Source organism: Pogoniulus pusillus, chromosome 1 (assembly GCF_015220805.1).
Source record: "Pogoniulus pusillus isolate bPogPus1 chromosome 1, bPogPus1.pri, whole genome shotgun sequence".
NCBI lineage: Eukaryota > Metazoa > Chordata > Aves > Piciformes > Lybiidae > Pogoniulus > Pogoniulus pusillus.
In genome coordinates, this window is record NC_087264.1 from 17302200 (window position 1) to 17327793 (window position 25594).

The window sequence follows — 25594 nt, forward strand, 5'->3', positions numbered from 1 at the left end:
ACCTATGTGAAAGGATTCAGCTAGCTCAGACCACATCAGATGCTGTATGCACACATCTCTCCTTGCACTGCTGCTACTAAAACCTTCATACAGTAATAAGACTTCTGACCGGGTTAGTGATTGAGCTCACCTGCCTCCTTCTGCTCTCCCAGCTTGTCAAGGATGTTAAAGGAAATGTCCAGGTATTCTCTCTGAATAGCACTCACAGCAATCTTCCTCTGCTTTCTTTGGCGAGGAACAATCTGAATCTTGAATTCTGACTCCTCAGTCTCCTCTTCTTGTTTGTGCTCCATGTTTTGTTCATTGTCGGACTCTGCATTGGTATCCAGTTTATCACTTTCTGTTTGGTTTTCAGAATCTTCAGGGACTTTAATAAGGACCATTTTAACATTTGGGCTTGGAATTGCTCCACTAGGCTTAGTTTCCTCCATGCTGAGCTCAGAGTTATCATCGAGGGACATTTCTGGAAGGGCAAATGACTTCTGCAGCAGATCCCTTTTTTGTTTCAACGTTAGAGAGTTCCCAGAGGACATATCCTGAACTTCTTCTGGCTTAACTAACTCTGACGAGTCCTTTTGATCTTTGGGAAAGGTGGAAAGGACCTCCTCTATTCCTGTTGAAGCACTGTTGCTTGCATCCTTAGAACTAAAGTCTTTGGAGCAATCTTCAATGCTGAACTGGACGAGTGGAGTTGTGCTGAGGCTGAGCGCAGAGACATTGACAGGAGTTGAGGGAGATGACACAGTAGTTTTGCCAGAGACCTCATCATTTGCCTGGTTTGTTGTTTCTTCTTCTTCATCACTCTCCACTATTCTAAGTGGAGGAAGCGGTTCAAAGACTAAAGAGTCACTGTCTGAAGTGGAGAGTACTGAATGCTTCTCAGGACCTGATGTCGAGTCAGACGACAAATCTATCAGATCTAAATCTTCCTTGGGACCATCAGGTTTAACTGGAGAGTCCACTTTCACTTCATATGTTTCCATGCAGTTTAGCCTAACTTCTGGTATGACAGGTCTTCTTGTTTCCTGGAAACTTTCTGCACAAGGAAGGTTTCCTTGTGTTTCTGCATTTTCAGCTTTAGTAGAAGAGTTCTGCCGAGATCGTCCATGCTCGCTCTGCCTGTGTGTGGCATAAGCAGCAGGAGCAGGTGGTTTGTCTAAGTCACACCGGTCTATGCAGGACTTCCTGCGATGTTCATCTAGTGAAAACAACAGGGAGTCTGCATTCCCTATGTCAAGAGATTTTTGCTTTAGGGAGCGCAGTTTCTTTTTCTGAATGCTTTCTTCTCTCACACAGCGTAAAATGCTGTCTTGTAAGGCCCCCGTCTCTCTATATTCAGCCAGCTCTATTTCACCTGATTAAAACAGAAAGAATTAATATTACCTCAGATGGAGACTTCTGGCAGATATCTTCATCATTATCTCAGACTTCACCATGACTGGCATTTCAAACACAAACCCAGTATTAGCCAAAATTCTCCAGATTTTGTTTTAACCACACAGCCACATAATGCAGATCTTTACAATGAACAACAACAAAATCCCCAATAATCTGGAAAACAAGGTTTATCTAAACTCGATCCAAATTGCATTCATCCTGGAGAGATGTACTCTGAAGATAGACTGTTTAACCTTATGCATTAAAAAAATAGATGGCAAAGTCAAGAAATTCCTACAGATACTTGAAGGCTGCATTAGGCACGACAGATGAATGAATAAACAAACTACACAGACCATTCTGAAGAGATCTTAAAATAATTCTGGATTACAGCATCATGAACATCATTTGGACATTGTTGTATATTAGAGTACACCTGAATGTTATTTACTGCAGCCAAGTGGGCTTAAAATGTGTGCTTCTAGTTTAAGAAGCAAGAGTAACAATAGCAGCAAGGATGTGACTGCACTGGCCTGAGATCAGACATGTTCAGAGATTTTTTCACCCCCACAATGATCCTAGACTCCAGCAGTGTCTAGCTACTATCACACTACAGTCATACCTCACTGGCACATCGAGGAGTAAAGTGAGCAGAGTTATATACTTGCTGGTACTACCAATGCATTGGTATTTTGTTATATGAACAAATTGAGAATATTTTAAGAAGTTATCCCTGTTGTTATTATGAATGACATATTTTCACATAAACCAGAACATTACTGTTCATTATTATCCCCATATTTCAAAACACTACACGTAAGAATCATGATAAAAAAAAACCATAGTGAGAAAGGTTACGATAGATGTTTAGCCAAAATCATTCCCCTCTCTGTGCAAACAGCTGAAAGAAAAAAGGGTAGGTGGGGTGATGGCGGAAATCTCTTCACTTTTTGGTTTTGAGGGTATTCATTTCAGAAACATAAATTTGCAAGCAAAATAAGTCCCATTTTTCAAAACTACTGAATTACCCTTTGAACCGTAACAGCTCAGCAGTAGCTCCAAGTTTGCTCACCCTGAAGGCCCATATCATCAAAAAAACCCAAACAAACAGATTTTGGGAAAACAGATTTGAGTAAATCAGCAGAAAAAAACTTCAACAAATCCTCTTAAACATTTTTATATTCAAAAGAACTTAAACTTTCAGAAAGCAACTGCTGATTTTAGGCATTTTTAGTTTGGAGTGCCTACTCTGAGGTTCCTGCAAGAGAATCAATTCAGGGAAATGAGAAGTACCTGCTCTCAAAAGTCAGATGGAGTGGTTATACTCAAGTTAGGCAATGCAATAAACTTTACGGTAAAGAAAGGTGGTAGCTTGAAATTAAGACTAGGAGATTCTACTTCTATATGAGTTTACATTGACAAAATAATTCATACTTCTCTGAGCATTCATCTCAACTGGCTGATATTTCACCATTTTGCTGCCACCAATTCTCTTCAGTCTTGCAAAGAAAGTTTGAGATTCTTTATTGCAAGGTCCAGTTGGTGTATCATGAATATCAGATTCATCAAAGACACTGTCTTCCTCTGCTGGAGAGAGAAAAACACTTTATTACTCTTAAAAGAGTGTAAATCCTTGAATGAAAAGCTGTCTCTGTATACAACCCCACCTAGTTGCAATTAAACTTGAACTGCAAAAAGAAGAATCATCAGAAGCAAGAAAATACATATCCCAGGTATAACATTGTCATTCTTGTTGCATCTTAAGAAAGGACAAAGATAAACGAAAAATAGGTTACAATGCAATAAAAGTACACCATGCTTTTACCATCCTAAGCTGATCTGCTCTACTGCTAATATGACAAATTCTTTAGACAGAAGAATTCAATAGGTTTGAACACTGACTTGAGCAAATTGAAGATGATCAAAGTTAGTACAAAACCTGCAAGGTCATTAATAAACCAGCAAAAAAAAACAGGAAAATGAACAAGCAAAAAATTAATCATCTGGGTAGGCTTGCAATAGCAAGAGAATAAAACTGAAGAATATGAACTACAAAATTACTGTTCTAAGTACTACTAGGAAAACATCATGCTCTAGTTTGACACCTGCTGGTTGAAAGTGACAGAAAGTAAAGTAAGTGGGGGGAAAGAAAGGAAAAATCCCTATCTATCATGTCTAGTGACTGATGTCCAAGGAAGTAAGAAACATCATAAAGAAAACAGAGCGCTTCAGAGAAGAAACAAAAGTCTTCCTTGCATATTCTAGCAAGGAAAAATAGGAAGGAAATATGTTTGGTGTCTGGTAGTGAAAAGGCAAGTATGGCAGAGACTTAGAACGGCCAAAACATAAAGACTTAAACTGGACATTAACATCTTTAGCTTTGGAATTGCACTACATGTGAATCTGTGCAACTGCTACCTAGAAGCAACAGGGATAAGATACTTTACTGGTATCATTAATTCAGAGTTCATAGTAAGAATTTCTACAAGGACTAAGTTAGGATATCAGTTTTAATGTCATGTCGTATGTATCCAAAGCTTTCTTCCACTCAGCAAAAATGCTTCTTTTCCTAAGATTTAGCACCAGTTCTGCAAAGGCCACTCATCATGATCCTCACAACAAACTTTGACAGCAAAAACAAGGAAAAGGTGGGAAGATCCACCTTTAGCGTAGGTATTTTCACTGCTCAAAATGAAATCCTCATCTGGTGGTCATCTAAACAATACCTTTGATGATGACAGCAGCACACACGTTACTGGACCAGAGACTAAACAAGCTTCCTTACAAGAGGTGGGAAAGACCTGAACTTTCCAAGTCCCTATAGAATCATACCAGCTGCTTCTAGAAAGTGTAAAAAAATATTACATTTTTCTGCAGCCCTACAACTAGGAAGAGGATCAGCCCTACAGTTAGCTCAGCATTTACAATTTGCCCATTTATGATACTTCACCTCTGACAAGCTCAGCTTTGGAAAACGTGTAAATATTATTCTCTTTAAACTTAAGAAAACAATGATGAATTAAGACATAAGTCAACTTGGGAACCAATGTTGGTGATGAGATTGGAACAATGAGTTTTCTAAATCTAACTTGACACTTCCCATGAACAGCAAACTGGGTACTTAGACACCTTGCTTTGTCTTAGAAACATCTCAGAATCAATACAGAAATTGAACGCATTTTATAAATGTATCATTACTACTCTCAGTATTAAGTCATTATGAGTTAAGTCATTAACTCAAAACAAAAACAAGTTTGAAGTTGAAAGTTATCAGAACCTTTCAGTGCTTCACTAGCAATACGAAAGGTCCAGGTGAGTGAGAATGTGCAATACATCATTTACATCCACTTTAAGCTTGCTTTAATTTGCTAGAACTGAGTAACAGGATGCTCAGGTAAATATAATTATGCATCCTTGTTCTACTAGGTATCTTTGCACAAGCAACGAGCAGCAAAAGAGGAAAAGGTACTGACATGCACAACAAAAGTGCTTCTTCTTCAGAAGAGTTTGCTGCATGCTATAAAGACTGTTTGAAAAAGGAGGATGTAAGTAGCAAATAAGCATCTAGAATGAAAAATAGCTGAAAGGAAGCTATAGGTTAACATCACAAGAATCTGCTAAACTTCCATCATAAATAAATGTATCTATCACATAATCAACTTCATAATTTCAAGGAATTGCACTCAGTGGCATCATGTTATTTCAAGCCCCAAAATTAAACCGGTTCACATCATCACAGGACTAGCAATCAATATACAGTTAACAACTGGATGTGCACTCGAATCATTCTCTTCCGACTTTAGATATCCACATTATACACATCTGTATGTAAAGTGGTCAACTTCACCTCCTTTTACAGAGGAAAACAAACTACAGACTGAACTAACCACTTTCTCTTTTCAACATAAAACATTTACTACTATTCCATGTTATTATGAAGTATAGTCAGAATGCAGTGCCAGGCTGGTTGTATACCTTGTGGGTAGGCATGATCAGTCAAGACAGTCAGAGAAAAGGCAAGGGGCTATCCAGGCACAGTGACTGAACTACTCAGGCTAAGGAACACTCCCTGCAGGAAATGCTAGACTGCTGTGTTATGCTTAGTCTGTAGAGAAATTGTGAACTTTACTACGAATGACTATGTCTGGTCAAATAAGTCACACCTTGGATTTAGTATTTCATTCTGAAATTCAGATGGTACTTACCCATTTCTACAACATCTCCAAAAATGAATGAATTAAAATAATGACTACTAATAAATTGAAATGTTAAAAGTACCTTTCTCCTTTTCACTGTATCGGCTTATGTTACTGTTGTCACTATACAAAGGACCAGCAGTTGCATGAGGCTTGCAGCTGTGATATTGAGCATTGAGGGTATTGACCGTGATGTGGATTAGGTGAAGTACAATCTTGCTGATTTCACAGTCTCTGTAGGGGTACTGCACAGTGAAAGAGAAAAACTTCAGATTAAAAACTAACTTTTCTCCTTGGATAAACATTTAGGGGGAAAAACGATAAGAAAATTGTCAGGTGGATGCCCTTTGCCTCCTTTTGATCATACGTTTCTAAATACTTCATGAGTAGCAAGACTGTTTTCAGCTTTGCACACAGAATTATTCAAAATCAAAGACATCCAAATTAGTAACATTTAATCATTATTTCCTTGACTTTTGTATGGCAAAACCATGTATTTATAATAATGCAAAAGGTCTCTTGTCAGAACTGTTCTCCAAATAACTATTTTAATCAGCATATTACTATTCATTTCTAGTGTCTCTACTTTCTTGCATGCCTTATAGACCTGAAAGAAATGTATTAAACATATCAGAAGTATTCACAGCTCCATTCCATTGTATAAACACAACGCATTTTAACAATACTTCCTAAAAAGCATCCCTCAGCAAAAGAATACATGCTAGACACTCCTTCCCTTTAAAGTTATTATTATTTAAAACATATATATATATATATATATAAGAAGTGTTCCTCATTAGAGCTTTATATAGCATTTTCTTCTTTTCAAATCTGTATTTTTATTTCTCAGGTAGCAATGTGGAAGAATATACAGACAGCAGTACTAACAGGTCAGTAGCACAGATAAAAATCTAACTACTTATAGATTCATGGAATTGTTTGGGTTGGAAGGGGCCTTAAAGATTTTTTAGTTCAAATCCCTCTGACATGAGCAAGGACACCCTCCACTTAGATCCGATTGCTCAAGACCTCATCCAGCCTGCTTCAGACATTGAAATTAAATGCAGGGCTTAAGCAAATCAAAGAGAAGTGTTATTTACAGGGTTATTTTTAACTTGCAGTACAGTTCAGTGTTCCCTGTAATACCTTTCAAATTGAAATATAAATTTCAATGCAGACAGCACCTTTTCAAGACTACTCACTTTATAAAGAATGACGAGCAAAGCCTTTAACCACATCTGCCGAATGTGAGGTTTGAGGGACCACAGTGAGCAACGAGGAGGTTGCTGAAAGTAATGCCTCAGCTGAGGACAGCTGCAATATTTCAACACCTGCACCACCAAAGGAAGAAGGTGTTTTCCCAGGTTGATATTATAGTCCATCACCTAAAAAGAGTTAGCACAGGAGTTAAGTCACAAAAAAAAAGATCAAATCTATTATTGCTGAAAAGCAAAATTACTAATACAGTTAAGCAAAAAGACAAACATTTTTAAAGGAAGTCTCACTATCAGTTAGAAACCTGTCACCTTTCCACATGCTCATTTTAGCTAGATAGGTAAAATGAGACAAAAGAAGACATGTTCTGAAAGCCTTTAATTCTGCAGAGTCCAAATTTTAACGTACATTGGCAAGCTCATAAAATGTGTTATGCCATATTACAGTGCAGGTAGATCATGCTTCAATGGATAAAAGTGCATTATGTGTACTCCACGTTTAACAAACAGGATGCAACTGAATGCAATTGAATCCCGACCGTTGGGTGCGCTGTGGCTATATATTCCCACTACTGTGACACAATCACATTTTCAACTGAAACAGCATGGCTAGTTTTCATTATCTTCCTATTAGTCTTACAAGATTAGCTGTTTTATTTGTCCTGAAATCAACAGCTAAACTAGATCATAACAAGGATCCACAGAGCTCGTCTCTCACGATGACCTCAGGGAGATATAAGAGCAGGCCAAGCAAATTCCTGCACACCCCCCACCATCATGTCTCTGTAGTTTCAGTGGACTTAGTGCACTTTGCTGGGAGCTCTGTACAACTAAACTGACACAAACATTCATTTCGTGCACATCACCCACTTCTTTCAGGCCTCTATTTCCTTTTTTGTGTTTTGTCTTTATAAAACCAAGGGAATTGGCCTAATTTACAAACACAGGGCTCAACTCTCAAGTTCCTCCTGAACAAGCTGATTAGAAGCTTTTCTTCTGTAAAATTTTCTAGTTTGATGGACAGCTCTCTCAAATTTTTGTGCTACATGCAGGGAGCTAAACAGATGAATCTCACGTCTATCCACGTAGGGATAGTCTGCCAAAGAGATCACATGTCATCACCAAATGTGGTTCTACCCTGCAATGCCCAGCCCCTCAAGAGTGCAACAGTTACAGAGCATACTTAGTCCACAATAAGCCCATGCAGAGATACAGGCTGGGATCAGAGCGGCTGGAGAGCAGCCAGACAGAAAGGGATCTGGCGATGCTGATCGATATCCGACTCAGCATGAGCCAGCAGTGTGCCCAGGTGGACAAGAGAGCCAGTGGCATCCTGGCCTGCATCAGGAATAGTGTGGTCAGCAGGGAGGTCATTCTGCCCTTGTACTCTGCACTGGTTAGACCACACCTTGAGTGCTGTGTTCAGTTCTGGGCCCCCCAGTTTAGGAGCGACACTGAGATGCTTGAGCATGTCCAGAGAAGAGTGACGAGGCTGGTGAGAGGCCTTGAGCACAGCCCTACGAGGAGAGGCTGAGGGAGCTGGGATTGGTTAGCCTGCAGAAGAGGAGGCTCAGGGGTGACCTCATTGCTGTCTACAACTACCTGAGGGGTGGTTGTAGCCAGGAGGAGGTTGCTCTCTTCTCTCAGGTGGCCAGCACCAGAACGAGAGGACACAGCCTCAGGCTGCGCCAGGAGAAATTTAGGCTCGAGGTGAGGAGAAAGTTCTTCACTGAGAGAGTCATTGGACACTGGAATGGGCTGCCCAGGGAGGTGGTGGAGTCGTCGTCCCTGGGGCTGTTCAAGGCAGGATTGGACGTGGCACTTGGTGCCATGGTCTAGCCTTGAGCTGTGTGGTAAAGGGTTGCATTTGATGACCTATGAGGTCTCTTCCAATCTTGGTGATACTGTGAAAAACTCATCTGTACAAGGAAGACAGCAGCACATACTATAATGCAGACACGTCTTAAGCTGAGGAGACCTAATTTTCAAGTTGTCACAGGAAGATGTGGTATAAATGGTGCAGCAAATGCTGAGCAGAACTACTCAGCTGGAGATGCTGAGCAGAGCCCAACCGTGCCAGCTTCCTCAACCCGGCAGGCTTGTACAACACTGCCGCCAAGTGGGGCAACACCGCAGTGACAGCAGACATGGGAAGCTGGTCACCAAGGCAGCGAGAACAGGCACTTCATGCTTTCAAGAATTTCAAACACACGGATTTTATGATGCCGAATACTAAGAGACTTTTGATTTTTACTTTTTTTTTTCTTAAACTGACCATTACAACCAAACCTGGAATCAATGACCCAGCAAGTCAGCCCAATGACACCCTCTGTGGTGCTGACTGGGGGAAATGAATACTCAATGACTAAGGAAAGGAGTGTAAAGGAAGAAGATCTCTTAAGAGCTCCATACTGAGTTTTTTTGGGTTACAAACAGCATTTCTCTTGCAGCAAAGTTGATTCCCAATACAAAGTAGTCCTACAACTAAGAAAAAAAACTACAAAGCTTTTCAAACAGAAATGTCAAATTAGGCTACCATGAAACATTTTAAAGGCTGAAGAGGAAAATCAGGGGCTAACATTTAGAGTTGCAGTAACTAAGGCTTGCAAAAAGAGAGTTAGTTCTGATAACTGAAATTTGGGAACCCAAATCTTGAACAGATGTAGGAAAAAAGATACCACTGTGATCAAAATTGCCACTTCCAGACTCTCAACGCAATGGTAACAGGCCTGAATCTCCTTTTATGTACTTCAGCTTAAAGCTGTAAAACTAAAATACTATTAACAACATACAGCAATAGTGTTCCAAGACAACGGACTGGGACACATTAGCAGCTACCCAGACTGCTTTAACACCTTTTATTTTGCCTGCTGAAACACAGATACCTTACTTTTCCATAACTGTCAAAGTTTACTATGTATCTACATTACAACTGACTCTGAGAAATCACGAGTTTCAGTGTATGAACCAGAGAATCTCGGTAAGTAATGCAGATAGAGAAGAAGCCAAGACAGCTTTGAGCAATATTTGAAGGTTACATTGGGCATTTTAAGAGTTATGCCAGGGCTTGTTCTTTGCCCTAAAGTAATCCCTCATGAGAGACTGTGATGAGGAAGAACTGTGGAAACAGTGATGATGCTTCAAAGCAATCCAGAACGCTCTGCAAGTGTGAAATATTTTCAGCCCAGCATTGGCAGCTGCTGTAAGAATTACTTGAGCCTAAGAAGAGCTTTGTGAAGTAGAAAATTATGATCCTCCTTACAAGATGAAGAAAGAAGGCATAAGGCAGGGATGTGCTCAGTCATTTATCACAGCAACACAGACAGAAGTGCCTTATGGTGGCACCACTCCCTAGGAAAGGAAGAACAGAAAGTCCCGGGACACTTTAAGAAAGGAGAATGAGTCTTCTGCAAAGTGAAGAACATCAAAGACATTATAGACCACTCACACACAGAAACAAGCCAAGGTACATGAGTCCCAGGTGCTCCTGAAGGAGAAAGGAGTAAATATCATGTAAGAAAAGTAAGGGATTCAAAGACTAGGGAAAGGGGTTTGAAGCAGCCGTTAGTTTTTTGTGTAGTAGTAGTGTTTGCACGCCTGCATGCACACCAAACACTCTTTGCCAGTGATGCAGCATACCTCTAACTATTTACTTTCTAAGTGCAGAACAAAAACCTACAGAAAGCACTTGATTAGGCTACACAGAGGCTTCAGACAGTAAAGAACAAGCAGCCATCCTTGTTCCCAAATTCTTTCACTGAGGTGGCATGAAGGTCTTAAGTAGAATTACCACACTCAGCCACTTCATTTAGTAAAAGGAAGGCTGTGCTACCAGCACTTCAACAACAGATAATGAGAAACTGCTGAAAAAAGCAGTAAGTGCCTTCACCTACTTGTGCTATTCCAGCAATGAAGGCATTAAAGCAGGTTGAAACACGCATTTTTTGTGGTGCAATCATAAAGCATCCTTCCTGCTGATCATAACCAAGCAGGACGTATAGATGGCGCTTGACTGTGTTGAAAGCTTTAGCACTGCTGATGTCCGACTCAGCACTGCTCTCATCCTTTGCCATAAACTTCATTAGCACAGTGATGAGCTGGTGGACAGTCTGGTGATCAATCCCAGCATCCTCTGGCAGTAGGTCTTTTATTGTATTGTCGTTCTCTGGGGAGGGTTGTCCTATTGGCACAAGAGAGACATTGGTATCAAGCACTGGGTAGGACTTTAAACAGCATACACCACATTTTTTTTCCAGACTTCATTTTTCCATCTCTGCCCAAATACTCATGTGGAATTTACAGGAGACAGGCACACTTTCTGAGGGCATTGCTCCTCTGTTGTCTCAGGATCAGCCACCCAGTAACAGCTGCTGTCTATGCTGAACTCATGTTTGATGGAGCTGCTTATTATCCCATCCCAGTGCATTTCTGCCAGAATGAGAACCATTATTCCTTCACATCTATATGCTAAAGGAAAATCAAATACCACTACCACTAAATTCTCATCTGGCATAGTTTTCAGCCTTTCCTCAGCAAACATTAGTGGGCATGCTAATTCTGTGACAGGTGAAAACTAGAATTAGGGAGTGGAATTTTCAGAACCATTTCTATTCAGAGTAACTTTCTTTTCAAAGAATCACAGAATGTCAGAGGCCAGAAAGGAGCTCAACATCAAGTCCAACCCCCAATGCCAGAGCAGGATCACCTATACCAGATCACATAGGAATGCATCTATCTATACTTACCCGTATCTAGACATCACTCAACAACACCTGAGATATCACCTGTACTAGATGTGAACAGGTGAACAATCTGTTTAGCCTAGTGGCTTTACTGGTCTCATTTTGGTAAAAAGAAATCATTAACTGCATATAATATGATGGGTTGTTTTTCCAAATAGTTTTCAATGGGATTATTTTATTTACAGAAACCTTCCTTTAAAATTCTCTGATGAAAATTTTGCTGAAACAAGATTTGCAGATACTAAACGAAAACAATAAACTCTGAAATAAAGAGAACCAGAAAAACACAGCAAGTACCATTTTCAGAACCACATTAAAAATGCATATAAAAATCTTCAGATATTTGAATAGATCAGGTATGCTCAGCAGTGCAAATGCAAATATTAAAAAACTATGAGTTAAACCTTAAAAAAAAACACATGTTGGCAAGAAATAAACAAACACTGGGCAGAAGGAGAGGAATAATCATTTGTCTCCTAGTTTCCAAAGCATTTGTGATAATGTTGAATCATATTACCAGACTTTTCTTCATGTCAGTGGTTACTAGCTACAACTTTTTATATATACATTTTACTGGAAACTTAACTTAAAGCTTAGGTGATTAATCACCCAAGCCTGGAAACACAACAGCTAACAATGCTTACAGTGACAAGTTTTTCTAAGCCCAGGACACAGCACATGAGCGGTGTCATTAAGTAAGAACAATCATTCACTGACACATCTGCTCATGGCACTTGTGCCTTCTGCAATCTTTGTCAATCTGCATGTGTATTCCATAACTGGTTGATACCCAGCTTTCACTTGCCTAGTGTGACAGAGCTATATCCTGCTAATTCAGAGCTCTCTTAGTCCATTTCACAGCTTAGTCACTCCCCACAATGGCAAGGAATTTTCCTTTCAGCTGATCACCCAGTATGCTCATCTGTTCTGAATCTGAATTTTTGTTTGTTGGAAACGTTGCAAGTCTTGAAGAAAGAATGTTAAAAGATCCAAATGTGAGGGTTTTTTTCACTTCCAAATGGTCAGTCTACAGAGGACGCAGAGCAAGAACTGTCAATTGTCACAATTACTTAGGGATAACTTGGACCCTGCTGAGCAAGCTATTCTGCAAATGCCTGACAGAAGAGTGACATCTTCACAAAATGTTCATAAATAAAAGTGACTTAGAAAAAAAAAATATCATTTATAGTACCAAAAATACAAAGCATTATCTCCGCTGTCTCTAAAACCTGAAAGTCAAAAATCAAGCTGAACACGGGAGAGTCAGGCACTGCTGGCACAGCTGACTGCATCTGAATAACCCCCTCCCAGCCTTCAAGTACTGTCTACAACTAGGAGCAGTTTTCTGTATAGATCAAGAGCAAAACTTCAATTTACACCTTTTGGAACCATGCTGAGAAGTGATTCACTGTGTCTTTTGGACAACTTCCATCTTGTGTAAGCTATCTCATGAGTGCCAGTGCCTTCCTCTTCCAGTTCCACCAAAACAGCCCCACTTTTCAAACCCACCTGGTGTTTGCTCTGGTGTCCCTCCAAGTGCTGGAGCAGACTGCTCATGTCTCGTCAAGCTCACAGCTTGAAAAAGAAAGAAAATAAAACAAAACAAAAGCAATTTTGTTTAAAAAGGCAACACTGACATCCTATATTTAAGCATATATTCAGTGCTAGCATATTTATGTTCATTTACTCATGCACTGTTGTCAGGCAGCAAGTGTAACCATTGAAACATGCCACTTCAGCGCACTACAGATTTTATGAACCATGTTCTGTACCTCGAGTTTTCTCCATCATTCAGTTTTGCTGGTACAAGAGTCATCACACATGGGCTCCTATGCAAGATAAGAAATGGGCCAAGAAGTGTCCCAAAATGTGGCTGTGTTTGTTTTGGAGAAATTACCTTCTAACTTAACAGTTCACTAGCATCCAGGTATGAACATTTTATCAGTTCTTATTAAATGGGTAGGAGCAACTTAAGAGGTCCAATTAGAATATAAAGGCTTTTGTGTTACTAAAATTCTCTAAATGAGAATGGGTAAGCTTTATCCCTTCTTGGAAAGACATCTGTACTGCACCTCACACAGGTCTATGGTTTTCCAGCACCTCTTACACAAGCTGGCAGGAAGGATGTGCTGCCTGAACATCATTTTCTTGACAAAGGAATTCTAAAGATAGCAAAAAGCTCATTTAAGACATTAACAGTTCTTTTTAAGATGTCTAGTGTATGCTGTATTCACTGATTTACAATTAACAACTTCAGAAATAAAACAGTTACAGAGACATTTTTCTGCAAACACTGTATCTATTTTAGACAAAATAGCTGCATATTAGCCCCAAACAAAATTTACTATCTATCCACAAACTAGTCTTAGAGCATTTCCTTCTGACACTTCAATCAAATGCAGCATAGACTATGTGAATAATGCACAAATCAGTCAGAAATCTAAACTTGCTATCCCAGTTAGATGATTACTGACAATTCCAGTGTGGACCCATCAATAAGGACACAATGCTAAGGGAAAAGATACAAGCGTGTCATGAAAATACAAATAGATACTCAACGAATTTTGGTGGTTAAGGTTTCTGGAAGGGAGAGTGCTCTCTTTGACTCCACTGGTCCCTTCACACTGTCCCTCAGGGAGCGCACACTCTTCTGACGATTACGTGCAAAACGAGCCCTCTTGATCTTCCACATTGCTGCATCACTGAGGTTGGCGACATTTGTCCGGACAGCAGTGATAGCTTTGCAAATGCAAGTGACCAAGTTAAGATTCATTCCATAGCACAGCAAGGCCCTAGTGCTGCTAAGTGACAAATGCAACTGGGCTCTAGGTCCCACTCAAGTCAAGAAAGCTTCACAGGGCTCAAGGGGTCCATCTGTAAGGTACTTATTTGCACGCTCTTGTTCTGAAATCCTTACACCTCCCCAAACAGCATACTGTGTTAAAAAACTGTAATGTTACTTCTTTCTTTAGAGAGTGGACAAAAGCAGGTTCTTGAAACCAAAATCTGAATTTCAGCCTAAGAGAATATGAAGTATCCTCTTTTTAAAGTTGCCGAAATCTTACAAGCATGGGTCACCTTCAGATCACTCGTATCCAAATGTGGTCTACTTTTGCCCCACACCTATCATCCTGGATTTGAACAGTGCTTCCAAAAATCTGTGAGCATTTACAGTGGTGTTACCAGCAGTATCATTTAATGTCTCAAAGGGCTCACCAATACTTTTCTATAGCTATGCCTATAGTGCATTCGAACCCTTTAAGCTACTAGAGCTTGTTAGCTCATTCTTCACCCATTTGTCTGTTCAAAAATGCAAAGAGAAAGGTTAAAAAGAAACCTGAAAAACATCTTCTGCATATTTTCATTTTTAAATTACTCACAATACCCATGTTTAAACATAAGATCCTACATTTGCAGCCAGAGGTACCAGAAACTAGCAATGAGAGTCCCTCCTCAGGCCATAGAAGCAGTTTCCAGCTTTGGGTCAGGCTACTGAAGACAATGTTTGTAGTTCCATCCATCTTCTATATGGATGGAACAGCAGCACCTAGGCTTTTTTAGGCACTGGGCTCCATGGAAGTACAGGAGAAGGCATTAGGCTACTGAGGGAGCACACACTGTCCAAACAGCTGCGTCCTCACCTCCTCCAAGCAAATGAGATGAAAATAGATCTGCCTCATAGGCCACCACTCAGTAGTTTTCAGCTACTCAGATGTTAAATGATCATGCTCAAATGGGAATGGAAGGAGACATGGTATCTCACCAAGAAAACAGGTACAAACAGGACAAACAAACATTTGTCACTGCAGGAATATTTAACTGAGCACCTGCCTTAGAGTCTGTGCACCTCCTGTACTGTGTCTTGTACATTTGTTTGTCAAGGATCATACAGCTCCTAGGGCTGTCTTTGTACAGACCATTGCATAACAGGGTCCAGCATGACCTAGGCCTCTGACCTAGGCAATGTTGACAGCGTAAGAACATGTGCAAAAGAATAAGTGTGTTAACGTAGGTTGCAGCTGATCATGGAACCAGACCACATTTCAAACAGGCTATTAAGCGCATCCTAGTGAAAGTAAAATAACACCCAAAGGTGCAACAGAATATAGCCTAATCTGCATTGGGGCAGTCAAAATATGTTCACTTTGAATAATTCCTGTTAGGCCCAAAAGATTACCCAATTTCAGAGAATTTTAACAGGTGAGACCTACAGCTCTCTGACCCTTGCTGCTCTCAGACTTTTGCAGGCAGGTCAAACTCCAGAAACTGACAAAAAAGGGATCAGATTGACTTTTGACACTGCTTACTTGTTGGGAATGGGAATTCTTTGTTGCAGTCCAGATGAAGCTGCGCTTCCAGAGACAGGGTCTCGAAGCGATTCACAAAGAACTCCCAGCTCAAGGCTGGAATATCCGCTTTAAGAAAATGAAGTAGCAAAAGTTTGCTGAGAATTGTAGGCCTGTCCTTAACAACTGTGTCAAACTGGAAATCAAGGCAGAGGCAGAGACCCTAGAGAGGAAAAACAAACACAAAACAAACAAAAAACATAGAACCAAGATGTGAAAACTTCAAATGCTTTTTCAAGCAAAGGCAGGTTGAAGTCTCTGCAATAACTTCTCCTGTTACACAGTATCACAGTATCACCAAGGTTGGAAGAGACCTCATAGATCATCAAGTCCAACTTGTTACCACAGAGCTCAAGGCTAGACCATGGCACCAAGTGCCACGGCCAATCCTGCCTTGAACAGCTCCAGGAATGGCGACTCCACCACCTCCCCGGGCAGCCCATTCCATAGAATTCATAGAATCAACCAGGTTGGAAGAGACCTCCAAGATCATCCAGTCCTGTTAGTTAGTACAGGATAAAATTTTAGCTCCTTTTGCCTACCAAGTTCTTGAAATCAGAACCAATGCTACTAATACAAGTGAAAAAGTAAGGTAAGGAAGGAAATTAATGCCCTATTTAGAAGGTAAAATTTGCTAAGGTTTTGAGGAATACAGCAGTCTAGGCAAAGTTCTGTCCTTCTGCACGCTTGGTATACAATATCAGAGAAGTCTCTTCCCACACTCCTGCCTGAGAAGAAGCTAGTATTTAGTCAACTGAATCAAGTGCTTAATTACAAAAAGAATTAATCACCAAGGCCAAACAGAGGAAGAGAAACTAGGTGAAGAAATGTATCAGAAGCATTTTGTGTCAAAACGCATCTGTTTTTTATTTGCGCTAGATTTTTGGGTGTAGTGTGAGATTTACACTTGAGAAGCGTAAAACCCATACGTTAAATATCAAAGTGCAGTATACTAGTAATAATGGTAGAGAATCCAAATTCTTTGGAAGTTATTTTGAAAAAGCACTACACGGAATAAAACTGGCAAGAATTAATAGCTTTTCATAGGCAGCAGCACCAAACTTAAATATATATTCTATTCAGGAAATCAGAGCTGAATTGTGTACTAAGAGATTTCTAATTTTTTCCCTTGCTTCTGTATGTAGGCTCTGATCCACTTTCCTATCTGTATGGTTTTGATCCTAAAAATTGTGATTGGCAGGGTCTCTCACATGCTTACAATTAAATGCTTAAATAAATCTGGAAAAGATCAAGGCCATGTTTTGTTTCGCTTGAATACATTTTCTCACTGTCAGCTCAGCAGGGTGATAAGATTTACAAACATTGGTTTGTTTTTTTTTTTAAAGAAAAAGGTCAATAAAATTTTAAATGATACTGAAAACATTTAAAGCTTTCTACAGCAGCAGCTCAAATACAACAGCAATGCTTTGCATTCGTCAAGTTTTTATGGTTGGACTCGATGACCTTAGAAGTCTTTTCCATCCTAAACAACTTTATGATTCTAAGCTGAAGCTAGAGCAGGATCACTTCCCTTGGCTATTTTGTGAATATGGCAGTTACCAAGACTCATAAGCCTTGCCTAAAGAGGTACTAGCAGTGACCACGATCCTGTATGCCTGAACAGCTCTGAATTTCACGTGAAAACCCAGATTCCTGTTTTAAAGGTTTTTTTTTCCCATATAATGAACCTACCTGCAAAGCTGGCCTCTTAATGGTGTCAAGTAATAGCCCAGCTCTTGTAGCTACAGCTGGGTTGACATCTTCCACAGCAGTCAGGAAACAGCAGAATGCATGAGCCAAAGAGTACTTCAGTAGGTGGTTTTTTGTCACAGAATGAATATCCAAAAATCTGCACAACACAGCCACCTTCTCCACTGTAGCAGCCAGGTCCCCAGACAAAGAAAATATGCATATTAGTCCAGGAAATGGCTTCTTTATGTCCTGATTAGTATACCTCTCCTAGAAATATGCACATCTGAGAAACTGACAACAAAAACAACTGGCAAGTGTTCTAATTTTGATTTTACTTTCATTATCCAAAATGTATCATGTTCTCCTCTATTTCACTGCATTGTTGTGCCATTGTTTTGCACCAGGCTATCTTGAAAACTCCCCAAGACAGCAAAAAGATAATCAACTATTAAAGACCTCTTCAGTTACACTAGCAAATGAAAAGCAAAAGCAAATAGTACATATTTCTCAGACTCACCTGCTTCAAATCTCATCTTCCAATCTTTGCTGTTGAAATTGCTGTTTATTATTGTCCAGAAAATGTCAGCTCCATGGGGAAGTGAAAGTGCATGAAGAAGCAGCGGAACTGCCAAGGAAGAGAGCTGAGAGAATTCAGACTTCACAACTCCCCATAAGCTGGAAAACCAAAAATATCAAGCCTGCTTATAAAAACATTCCCTTGGCATCCTTTCTTCTAAATATCTGCAGCAGCATATTGTTGGTGGGAATACACTTTTTGTGAAATCTCTGTAAGCCACCCCAAGCATTTATGTCAGTAGTAGAGAGCTGCTGACAGCAGAACAGAACTACTTGCAAAACTTCAACTGCAGCAGTTTTTCTTGAAGAAAAAGGTTCAAGTATTCCTTACATTTAAACACTTCATATTTGACCAGAGTTTGCCTATTCAAGCCAAAACTGCCACAAAACATAATCTATGCTACGAATTAGCAGTTCCAGCATGGTCATCTTCTGTATGTACATGAACTGTCTTGGCATTACAAAAACTGTCCATTAAAAATTACTAGGATGCTGAGTGTTCATAATTTGCTCATATGCAGACTCAAGTCAGATTCTCTAGTCTGGTAAAACCTTACAGTCCCAGGAGTGACTGTAGAGTCTCCCCCTGTACTCAGCATTGGTGAGGCTACACCTTCAATACTCTGCCCAGGTTTCAGGCTCTCACTACAAGAAAGACATTGATGTCCTGAAGCATGTCCAGAGAATGGGAACAAAGCTCATGAAGGGTTTGGAGAACAAGTCTTACGAGGAACAGATGATAGAGCTGGGGTTAATTAGTCTGGAGAAGAGGAGGCTGAGGAGAGACCTCATTGCTCTCAACAACTACCTGAAGGGAGGTTGTAGTGAGCTGGGCATCGGCCTCCTTTCCCTAGTAACAAGTGATGGAGCAAGAAGAAATGGCCTCAAGTTGCACCAAAAGAGGTTCAGTTTAGATATTAGATTTTTTTTTTCACTGAAATGGTTATCAAACACTGGAATAGGCACTACAGGGAAGTGGTTGAATCCCCATCCTGGAGATGTTTAAAAGATACATAGAGGTGATGCTAAAGGACATGGTTTAGCACTGGACTTGGTAAAGTGAGATAATGGTTGAACTCGATGATCTTAAAGGTCTTTTCCATGAGTTTATGGGATGCTCTATGGAATTGATACAGAACAGCTGTAAGCACTGATGAACACAGGCTATTTCAGAACCTCATCATGTGCTGATCATTCCTTGAGTTTTCTGCAGAAGTCCCTTTCTCCAAAGAGAATCATAAAATGCACAGATTTCAATCCAAATCACCCTGACAATACTATTATTCAATATAAGAAACTCTGACTCACTGCAAAACAAGTGGCACATGACAGAGTAGCCACGGCAGACAATGCACAGTACTTTGGTTTCATTTGCAACTTCTTATTTAGCCTGTGCAATGTGCCCTTATACACTTAATCTTTTGATGCCTCTCTAGCACCCTTCATTAATATTCCTACTAAACCTGCAAATTCTTTGATGACAATAAATGTAAAGTTGGAGAACCAACAAAGTACGAACACAAAATACGCACTAAAAACCTACCTTGAAATCAGCATGTGATCTTGAATATAAGCAAGAAATTGTGGATGGTCCTTTCTTGCTATATACAGGCATTCCCCATGAAGACACAGGATCTTCAGACAGTTCAGCATGTTAAAAAGAATGTCTGGTTCTTCAAACCTTGACATTTCCTGTGTAAGCAGATGTACTCCTCTCAACACAATGACAACACATAACCAAAAGTTCTAACTAAACAAAAAATCATTGTTACCTGCAATATAGTGTAGATGAGCTTCAAGGTAACTGGAAGTTGCTGATAACAAAATTTTCTTTCTGTGTCATTCTTTATTGCTGTTAACAATGTAAATTACATTAAAAAGTTTAAATTGTCTCATTTGTGGATTCAAAACAGAATTAAAGAATGTCAAAGTGATGAGAGAGAAAATAATTCCAACTGCAGTAACGTTGCAGTCAGTAAAGTTACAACAGCATGGAATTTGGCATGCCATGTTTTTGTGACTTTATGTTCAAAAATCCAGGATTTCTTCTACTATTTTTCTGAGAGTCACACTTACTATCAACATAAATTCAGCACTTCCTATTTAATTAATATATTGAAATAACTAAATGATGACTAAAAAGTGACTCTGTATTGTTGAACTTGAAAGACTGCTTCAGAATCCTGTATTCTATATGAATAGAAATGATTCATCTAAAGCCTTACTGAAATACTCAACCTCATCCTCCACCTACCAGCATTTTCTGTGGTCTCAGTGTGATTTCCTGGGTTTTCTCCATGTTTTGGTGCAAATTTGTCTTCCTCTTCTCCTTCAGTTCCTATAATAAACTCAGGTCTAGTATAGAGAAGACTATCTTCAAGGTTATCTGTGGGCTCCTTTAAGAATACAAGAAGTTAAATTCATTTCTTGATTTGTCTAAACACATGAGGTTATATCCTGCCCTTTAAGTTACATTTGTGGTGACAAGCTGCACATGTACTTCCCCAGGCACATGTGCATTCAAACCCCCTGCATATCTAAAATCCTGCATCAGTAAATGCAGACAGACAAGACTACATTTCAAACATGGATTTAAATGATATTACTTAACAGAAACAGCACATCCATATTGGAGCTGAGGTGGATGCAACCACAGAGCTGTGGTTTCACCAGAATTCTTGTCCTTCCTTCAGAGGAGTAACAGATAGAAGTAGGGCATGTTTCCTACACTACCGTAGAGGTACAGGCTTAGAGGCAGGGCCTATCTCAATCGCTTTTACATTGCAAAACAGAGCAGGCTGCAGTTACTTCTGCCCATGACCAGGAACTCAGGATTACAGGTTCCCATTGTTACCATGACATTAATTGCAAGGTCCTAGAAATGGCAGCAAACCCCAGCACTCAAATGACTGCACCACTTGCTACTTTCGCTTGAGGTGACAATCTGAACTGAAATGGCATGAGGTCATTTTTCTAGGACAAGTTACTTAACACTGCGTGCACAATACCTACTATTAGTATAGACATTCAAATGGTATTCTGAAGCTTTTACCAATCAAAAGGCATCACTGTGCCCACCGACCAAATAATTTTTTAAGAAGTAATAAACACTATCATGGCACAGCAAATGAGCACTCAGAATAACAGGAATGATGCTGTCTTCTGAACTATCATATGGAACGGTTACAAACAATAGACACACAGCTTAAAACATATTCACCAGAGCACAGGTAATGCTTCAGTTCTTCAAAACTACAGAGGGCTTTAAGGATGCCTACTGACTGGAGAGTACATGTATGTGTTTGATTCATTCAATAATCATAAATCATTTCAAAATAGCCACTCTTAGCTTTTAAATGATATGAAGTATTAGCACTTCATATTTTATTTAAGACACAGTATCATAGGATTGTGCCCATCTGAAACAAAACAGCACTTTAATGTTGATAGGAGAAAAGTTCATATTGTCATCTTTCTTGGGTTCTCTGAATCAATTCAAACTTAGAAATCTTTCACAGTTCAATAGCATTTTGCTTTAACCTCCCAAATCCTCCATGCCAAAAGTCAGCATAGCTTTGCTTTCTTGTGCACAATATAATGAGAATAATGAAGAAGAGAAGTTTCAGTACACCCCAGTTTCAGGCCCTTTACTGCTGTACTTACCACAAGCCTGATTTCTTCCTTTGGAGCAAGCTGTTCCAGCAGCTCAAAACCCAGCTGGTAACACAGAATGCTAGACTGACACAGACCACATTCAATTGCTTTTTCATCTTTCTGACAGGTGTGAGACCCACCCCAGGGTGCCTGAAAGACATTGTTTATGATGGATATTATATCTTTTGAAATGCTGTTCTCTAAGCCCAAAGTGACACCATCATCTTGGAGTTCCATCTGAAAAAGAAAAGAATAAGGTTTTATAATCTATTTAAAAGTCAGAGCACTAACTATTCTGCCTCTTCCTATATCTTTGTCAGTGCCTTATCACAGTACTGGAAAGAGTACCTCAAAAAGCAAAGTGAAACTCACAATTCTGAATTGCCACTTGTGTTGAAGCCCAAGCTCAAACAGCTTAATAGACGATTTCAAGCACAGGACCCATTAATTTTACCTGCAGACAGTTAGCCAAAACACTTGGCCTCGGATTCACAACATACAAATTTAGTTATCCAAATATTATGCATCTAATCAAAGCTTAACAATCTCTGCTTCTACTCTGTAGAAATAAAATCTACAAGGAGCAGTTCTTTCACTCATGTGAGCTATCTAACATGAATGTGGAGGTATCTAACTTCTCTTCATTGATCATGAAGCTACAACTCCTGTATGGGTACAAGCAGATGAGCATTGTAGAAGGATTTAAAAGTTACACTTTTTGTCACTCCCTTAGCAGAAAGTAATTCAGTACAGGATTAAATGTGAGTCAAAAGTGACTACAGAACTTCAGTGCTCCCCCAGTGTAGCTATTTTTCTCCAGCAAGTACCTGCTTCAAGATGAGATCAAACATCAAAATGAAACAATTAAGATTCATTTCATCATCTTCAGTGTCAAAATCAATTGTCTTTCCACTGGGGTGTCCAAAGTTCTTGAAAGGGCTGTGATAAGGACTACGTATTGGACTCCGAAATGGGCTCTGGAAGGGGCTTGGGAAAGGACTCAGCATGCCATGTGGAACTCTGCGCCCAGGGTCAGAAGCAACGCTTACCTGAAGACAAAGAATCAATATGTCCAAACTGTTATGCATTTAAGCAACCTCATTCTGTATGAAACTGCAGAAAATGCCAAGAACTTTGACAGCCCTACTGTTTCCTTTGTAGCTTTTTAGCAAAATCTGTGTGTCTCTTAATGCCATTAAATGATCAAATATGCTAGAAGTACAGGAATCATACTCTGCAGAGATCACAGAATGATCCAGATTGGAAGAGACCTCTAGAGGTCATCTAGTCTGCCCCTCCTGCAGTCAGCAGGGACATCCCCACTAGACCAGGCCACCCAGGGCTCCATCAAGCCTCACCTAGAATGTCTCCAGGGAAGGGGGCCCAACCACTTCCCCACGCAACCTCTTCCAGCATTCCATCACTCTCATAGTAAAGAACTTGTTCCTAACACCCAATCTAAATCTGCTCTTCTCAAGCTTGAATCTATTGCCCTAGTCCAGTCACTGCAGGCCTTTGTAAACAGCTTCTAACATCCTAACACACTTCCTGTAGGCCCCCTTCAGGTACTGGAAGGCTGCTATTAGGTTCCCCCCCAAGCCTCCTCTTCTCCAGGCCAAACAACCCCAGCTCCCTCAGCCTGTCTTTGTAGCAGAGGTGCTCCAACCCTTTGATCATCTTCGTGGCCCTCCTCTGGGCCCACTCCATCAGATCCATATTCTTTCTACAATGAAGGCTCCAGAACTGGGTGCAGTACTCCAGGTGAGATCTCACCAGAGAGGAATAAAGTGGCAGAATCATCATGAACATTCTTTTCAGCCAAGTGGCTGACATCTATTATCTTATTCCTATTAACAAGGAATTTTAACATTAACCAAACAGAAAAATCAGTGCAGGCAGTAAACTGGCCATCAGGTTAAGATGACCAAGGACACAAACTTCAATGGTAAAAGGCCAGTAAACAAAGCTATCTCAAGACAATCATGTAACTAAGGATACACCAAGGACACAAGTAGCTGGAAATGAACCAGACAGAAGAGTATAGAGATGTCTGTGTCCTCGATGATTTATGTCCACACCACATTCAGGCCATTTAAAACACTCTGAGAATCTCTAAGTGTCACAAGGAGATAGATACACAAATGACAAATGAGATCTACTTTTGGTCTAGCTAAGGTCTGAAAAACCAGACAGTAACTTTGTCTGTTTCTTCTGCTTAGTTTAGAAGTGATCATTGGCTAGCTGTGGGAGTGCTCTCTGTGAAGCCATGTCAGAAGACAGTCTGACTATGTGTAAGGAGCCATCAGCTGCCTAGATTTTGTGTAGTTCTTAAATCTGAAGATCTCACCTTTCAAGACCTCTTGCTCTTCTGTCCTTGGAGCACTTTGTCCAAGACTACTGAGAAGTTAGTCACATATGTTCAAGTATCTGTAGTGCCTACAGACCTGTACATATTTACTTCCAGACCACCATAGGAGGCCTGATGCATAACTTTAGGTCAATCTTTGCATCGCTTGGATTGGGGATGGGGGGGGAGGGAAAAAATCAGAGAAACAAATAAATTCTGTTTTGTCACCCTTTTAAAACATACCTAGACCCAGCAAATTTGTACTAGAATAGAAATGCTCACACAGAGTGACCAACTGTCCATAACAACCTGTTGTTGATGGTTATTAATAGAAAGTGCAGAGGATAACAACTTGTTGTTGATGGTTATTAATAGAAAGTGCAGAGGATGAAAATGGTTGGAAAAGATATTAAGAAGACTCCACAAGTGTCTCAAACAAATCAGTTCATTAAGAAAAAACCTGCAGTTCCTATCTGCATTAGCTTTACGTTAACCATGTGATAGAGTTGTACTCGTTGAAGTCATGTCAATTTTCTTCCATTTTTACAGCCAACAGTATTCCCAATCAAATGCAGCCATAATGAAAGATCACTTTTTATTTTTTCACATGCATTCTAATAGGAAAAGTGCCCTAAGAAATAAAAATAAGCAAGATGAATAAGTTACCCTCCGAGATGCAAGACTTCCTGCTAGTTCGCTGACTCTTGATTTTCTCTGATTTGCTAACTCTTTTACAGAATTCACTCCATCAGAAAACATGCTGATTAGTAACTGAAGAGGAACAACAATATCTAGTTCAGATAAAACCTGAGAAAAGACAACAAATAAAAAAAGCATGAATTTCAAGTTTGATCAAAAATGCCATTTATTTTAAAAGTACCTTTTTATCATCTGATATTCAGTTCAGCAAGTTCCATGCATTTAATTTTGACATTCAATGAGGTGAGCTGCAAGCTTAAATTTCTGTTAGAACCAGGGCAAAAGAGAACTGACAAAAAAAGGGTGTTTTCAAAATATCCTTGAGATCAGGTTTATGCACAAACACACATGGACATGAGGCTGTTCCACAGAAATACTTCTGTAAACCAGAATCATAGAATCAACCAGGCTGGAAGAGACCTCCAAGATCATCCAGTCCAACCTAGCACCCAGCCCTATCCAGTCAATTAGACCATGGCACTAAGTGCCTCATAGAATCTATAACTATTTTATTTAATCTTACTTAAAACTGAAATCCTTCATTTATTCTAAGAAGCCAGTTGAGTGACAGCCTATCAGTGCCAAAAGAGTGGCAGGATCATTATCTGCAGATCATTGAAGGAATAGTCATCACTCTTTTGTTCTCAACAATCAGATAATTATAAGCTTATTTTCATTTGTCATTAACAAATGACATTAGGTCAAGAAAAAAAAAGTTAAAATCATACTTTACTTGAAAATTCTGAATACC

The 25594-nt window shown here is 39.8% G+C and overlaps 1 protein-coding gene across 2 annotated transcripts in view; it reads right to left on the minus strand.

Annotated features, from left to right (window-relative positions):
* Nucleotides 1-25594, minus strand: part of UNC79 (unc-79 homolog, NALCN channel complex subunit) — a 112515-nt gene that overhangs the window by 52438 nt on the left and 34483 nt on the right. Inside the window, exons 17-32 of one of the 2 annotated variants that reach the window (XM_064142466.1) lie at nucleotides 24811-24951; nucleotides 22625-22846; nucleotides 21807-22034; nucleotides 20398-20539; nucleotides 19916-19995; nucleotides 19687-19835; nucleotides 18085-18242; nucleotides 17568-17749; nucleotides 15837-16038; nucleotides 14089-14268; nucleotides 13039-13104; nucleotides 10681-10967; nucleotides 6776-6958; nucleotides 5656-5818; nucleotides 2812-2961; nucleotides 131-1354 (exon numbers count right to left, since the gene is read on the minus strand). In XM_064142466.1, coding sequence (XP_063998536.1) covers nucleotides 131-1354; nucleotides 2812-2961; nucleotides 5656-5818; nucleotides 6776-6958; nucleotides 10681-10967; nucleotides 13039-13104; nucleotides 14089-14268; nucleotides 15837-16038; nucleotides 17568-17749; nucleotides 18085-18242; nucleotides 19687-19835; nucleotides 19916-19995; nucleotides 20398-20539; nucleotides 21807-22034; nucleotides 22625-22846; nucleotides 24811-24951 — 3757 coding nt within the window. Of the gene's footprint in view, nucleotides 1-130; nucleotides 1355-2811; nucleotides 2965-5655; nucleotides 5819-6775; nucleotides 6959-10680; nucleotides 10968-13038; nucleotides 13105-14088; nucleotides 14269-15836; nucleotides 16039-17567; nucleotides 17750-18084; nucleotides 18243-19686; nucleotides 19836-19915; nucleotides 19996-20397; nucleotides 20540-21806; nucleotides 22035-22624; nucleotides 22847-24810; nucleotides 24952-25594 lie in introns of both variants that reach the window. The other variant, XM_064142475.1, reaches the window with a different exon arrangement.